This window comes from Triticum urartu, chromosome 6A (assembly GCF_056163025.1).
Source record: "Triticum urartu cultivar PI428250 chromosome 6A, HENAU_Tu73, whole genome shotgun sequence".
Taxonomy (NCBI): Eukaryota; Viridiplantae; Streptophyta; class Magnoliopsida; order Poales; family Poaceae; genus Triticum; species Triticum urartu.
Window position 1 is genome coordinate 594466957 of NC_141878.1, and position 4841 is coordinate 594471797.

The 4841-nt window shown below is 52.7% G+C and overlaps 1 protein-coding gene across 1 annotated transcript; it reads right to left on the bottom strand.

Moving 5' to 3' along the window:
- Positions 1–213: 213 nt before the first annotated feature.
- Positions 214–2737, bottom strand: LOC125517070 (remorin 1.4-like). Its single transcript, XM_087529161.1, has 5 exons — positions 2547–2737; positions 1188–1268; positions 990–1077; positions 801–882; positions 214–659 (listed from the first exon to the last, which is right to left on the bottom strand). The coding sequence occupies exons 1-5, from the start codon at positions 2614–2616 to the stop codon at positions 459–461; spliced, it is 522 nt and encodes a 173-aa protein (XP_087385287.1). The 5' UTR covers positions 2617–2737; the 3' UTR covers positions 214–458.
- Between the last annotated feature and the right edge of the window lie 2104 nt (positions 2738–4841).

A 4841-nucleotide genomic window follows, 5' to 3' on the forward strand; every position in this document is an offset into this window, starting at 1 on the left:
GCCGCCATTTACTGCTACTTGATCATCTCACAGGCCTTTCGGGCTTTGGAGCGCGGTGTATTTTTTTTCTCTCAGTGTGTGAACTCTGCCGAAGTGTGGCAAGAGCCGAGAATTCGTGAACTCTGAACCTGCCTGCCTGCCTAGGAACTTCTCTGAATAACAAAAGCAGAGTGATATTAGTAAGAAACATTTCTGATCTTTCTCAAATCCAAGTACGTACGCTTACACAGCAACATCACATCCCACACATCGAGACACAACAGGCGCCATTACATGACGTATGTATGTGCATTACACTACACAAAACTTAGCAGTACATCTCCTAAAAACAACATATCCATGATTGACCAAAGCCTATGATCGATGTTCCAAAAGAACAGAGCAAGAGCAGTAGAGAGAGCGCATCTTTTACCTAAGCTACTTCACAACTTTCACTACGATTATATTTCAGTCGTTGATCACCCGAAACAGCCGAGGAACTTCTTGGCGGGCGTGGTCCCTTTGGACCGGTGCTTGGCGGCCATCTCCTGGCACTTGATCATCTCCTCCTGCCGCCGCGCCTCCACAGCGGCCCGCTGCTCCTCCGCCTCCTTGTGAATCATCGCGACCCGGTTCCGCATCTTCTCCGCGTACTCCGCCTTCTTCCTCTCCAGCTTCTCCTGCAGTTCGAGTAATTGGGCAAGATAGTTACCTCTCCTGCTACTAACTGGACACATAGACTAGACTGAACTGAACTGAACTTTGTTGCTAACTGAAGCGCCGGGAAGTGGCGGGGTTCAGAGTTTTCAGAGTCGACATACCTCCCGTGTTCGGAGCTTGGCTTCGACCGCCGCCTTCCTGGTGTTCTCCCACGACCGGACGGACGACATCCTCTGCTCTGCCCTGCACCCCGATTCAGATAGGTACGAAGATAGAATTACCAGAGGCAGCAGAGACTTCTCATGTTCAGAGTTGAGCCAGATCCGCCAAGTTTGAGATGAGACACGAACCTGTTGTCGGCCTTGATCTTCTGATTCTCCTCCCACGCCTTCACCATCGACAGCTTCCGCTCCATCTCCACCTTGGCCAGCACCGCGTCTGCCAAGTTCATTCGTTTCGTTTCAGATTCATATCAGAGAACACGCTAAAAACTGCATCCAAATTTGCTGAATCTTGAAGGAAGCAAATGATGGACGGTATGGCCGTACCTCTGTCAGTTGCTGAACCTGGAGCCGCTGGTGCTCGCTGTGCTGTTGTTGGCCCTGCGGGTCCATATGCAGCAGCAAGACGGATAGCAACAAACTGATGTAAGAGTGATCCACCTCTGAACGTTTGTACACACTATCACAACGGTTCCAGACAGCCATTTCAACAAGATTAAATTAGGTGCTTAAATATTGTAAACAAGCTTCGGGTGGCTCGCCGGAAGCGGGAGGTGCGTGTCCGGCGGCTCCGACGCTTGGAGCTCGGCGGGCGGCGCGGGTTGGGCAATGGTCCGGTGTGGCTGCTGCTCTGGCCGTGGATGGCTCCACGGCAGCTTGGCAGGTCGGCTGCGGCAACGGCTGGCATGTTTCGGCGTCGGCTCGTCCGTAGGCGGCTTGTTCGACCTTCGACCCCTCTCCTCGTCATCCGGGAGCTACTTTCGTCGAAGGGCCCGGTCTTCTCCCAGCTGCGGTCCATCACTCGTCTCGTGCACGGTGCGGCAGGACCGAGCTCGTCTCGCGCACGGTGCAGCAGGACCAACCTCGTCTCGCGCATGGTGATGCAGGACCAAGCTCTTCTTGCGCCCGGTGTTGCAGGACAAATCGATGGAAGCCAGTGGTGGCTGGCCTATTGGGTCTCGGCGTTGGGGTCGCCCAGGGATGCGTAAGGTGGGACCTTTTCGCTCGTCTCTTTGGTTGGGATAGCGACGGGTCTGGGGCGATGCGGGGTCAAGGTCTTGGATGCCGAGGCGGTGGCCCTGATGGTGGTAGCGCGGTGCTCATGGGCAGAGCCCCGTGACTTGGTGCTGCCCGGTGGCCATGGCCGTGTGGGCGGCGTGGTAGTCGGGGTGCGGCGTTCGGTGGCGGTGAGTGTTGGCCGTGGTGAAAACCCGTTCCATCTTCGGACGGACCGGCGGCGGCGAGATCGTTCCCTTCTTGAAGGCGTCGTCGCGGCTCTCATTGGCCGTCGTGCGACTCCAGGGGAAACTCTGATCTTCGGATTAGGCGGTGGCGGCGCTCCGGCGTCGTATACTTCCTGAAGGCATCGTCTTGAAGCCCACGGTTCGTCGTATGCAGCTTCATCTTTGCGGTGGTAGTGCTAGAAATAGTGTTGCTTCGCTCAGCGCCTATGTATCCGGTCTTGGGTGTGTGAGTGTGTTGTGATAGCGTGTGGTTGTACCAGGTTGTTGATGATCTTTGTTTTATTTATAAAACGGGGCGAAAGCCTTTTTCGATAAACAAGCTTCCAATTCATCTTCTGTCACATATCAATCACCCATCTGTACACCCTTAGAATCTAATCATACACAATAGAGAAGAGCAGCGTGGGTAGGTGAAAGAAAGAACAAATCTTACTGTCGAGAACTCCACCGCCGGCGACCCCCGGCGGCGCCACCACCGCTCCCGCTTTCGCCGGCTCCTGCTGGGTCTCCATGGACACGATGCTCTGCTCCTCGCACAAGCTCCTCACAGTATAGATCGCCGCGCTGACTTCCCTATCAAAATCCAACCTGAATCGTAATTCGCAATTAACTAATCCAAAATCGCCTTCTAAATCTTTTGCTGGTGCCGGCCGGTATGGCGCACGCAAATGAGCTGCTGCCGACTAGCAGAACGCGATCATCTCGCGAAGAGTGCCGAGCGACGCGTAGGCTTTCCAGGCGTGCGCACGTGTCCTTTGCATGGACGAGAGGTGCCACGTGGTGGAGGAGGCCGTTGTTTTCGGTTTCATGTCACCATCCAGCCTCTTCACGAGGGACAACGAAGATCATCCATGATGTGTCACTCTCAACAGAATATGTAGGTACTTTTTTTTTAACACACAACGGACGCAAGCGCTTATATATATATATATATGCGTATACACTCATTTTTATGAGCACAAACACGCATACTTTACCCCTATGAGCACCTTCAAAAAACTGGGTCGGCATATAATCTTGAGATTTTACAAAATCAGCGTAGGCGCCTTGCAATTTCACTAAAACCCACGTCGCCGGAAATCCTGAAATAAATCAAAGATAAATGCGAGCACCAAGGCTTGAACCCTGCTGGGCTGGTAATACGAGACAAAGGCGTCGATGCCATCATACTCCGACTTGACGGTCCGCCACCCGCCTTCTTCGTCTTCTCCGGCCTTCCAGCGCCAGCCGCCAGAAGTGGTGGCCCCGAGAAGTTCAAGGAGCTGGCTTGAGAAGCCACCGCCAAGAACTGCCCCCGGCAAATCGCTCTGCCGGGGAGAAGACCAGGTGTAGATGATGGTGCTACCGGCGTCGCCTGGTGACGGTGCGCCCGACGTCTAGTCGGACCCGTCCCCGTTGTCCTCCCCATCGGTCTCCTCCTCGTCACTATCGCTCGAGGAGGAGCTTTCGTCGTCGGCCGAGCTCTCCGCGCAGCACCCTAACCGGATTCTCAAGCACCCAAAATTTTTGACGGAGAGCAGGTCAGCCTCCACTAATTTGAAGCGGAGGATGTGCCCCTTCATCAGGCAGTGGGCGCGTGTGAAGGTTTTCCAACCACGACGAAGAAGCATTACATGAGGGGCGGGGAACTCTACGTTCACCCACATGTCGCCATTGCAACAATCCCTCATATGAAGCCTCAAACTCGGCGGCTAGTCGACCTCCAGCACCCTCGCGAACGGCTCGGGAAGGCGAAGACGGCTGCGCGGCGGTTCGCGCAGCTGCAAGATAAACTCCAGCGTCGTGTCCCCGACATGGCCACTTGCCGAGGAGGGAGGAGATGGCGGCTCCGCATGTGCTCCACTTCCACGTCCACTTCTGCCTCGACCACCTCACCGACCGCGACCCCGTCCGGCACCTCCGCCTTGGGCGCTTGGCTCTTCCTTAACCGCCGCGGCTCTCTGTCAAGAGGAAGATTTAGTCGCCTCCGCAGGGGGCGGCCGCAACCACGCCCTCTCTGCATGATGGTGGGTGAAGAACGGTGTCACGTCCCTAGCCTTGCTTTGCACTTGGACTAGCTTGGTTGTTGCATCATGTCTATTTTTATTTGAAACCTGAAATGGGGATGTTCAAACCCTAGCACCAAATGGAATTCAACTAGGTTCAATCCAAAATCTTTTTCAAAGAACCCAAAATGCCCTTTGAAAATGTTCATGATTTTTGATAAAGGTGAAAACCTCTGCCAAAAATGATGAATATATTTTTAGGACATTTTAGATCTTTGAATTAACTCATATCATATTTGAATTGGAGCATTTAAATTCTATAAATATTTTTAAATGCTCTAATAATTCTGAAACTAGTTGTGGGTTGTTGGAAATAATCCAAAAACTGCCCACAATTATTTTTAGGATTTTACAAAATGGATTAGTATTTTTACTAATTTAAAACAAAATAAAAGAAATAGAAAACTGAAACAAAAGGAAAAGAGAGCTTACCTGTAACTTACCTGGACCTACCTGCCTGTGCAGCCCACTTGGCAGCCCAGCCAACTGGCCCAGGCCCTCCTAACTTTTAGTTAAGTGTCGATTAAACCTAATCAGCCCTGCTCCCAGCCCCTAGATTAGTTTAGTTAATCACCTAATTAGCCCTAACATGCACTGTTATTAGATGTGACACTGACACATAGGTCCCATAGGTCAGGTTTGACCTGGACCGGGTCTGTTGACCTGCTAAGGTCAGCATGACACAATGCTGA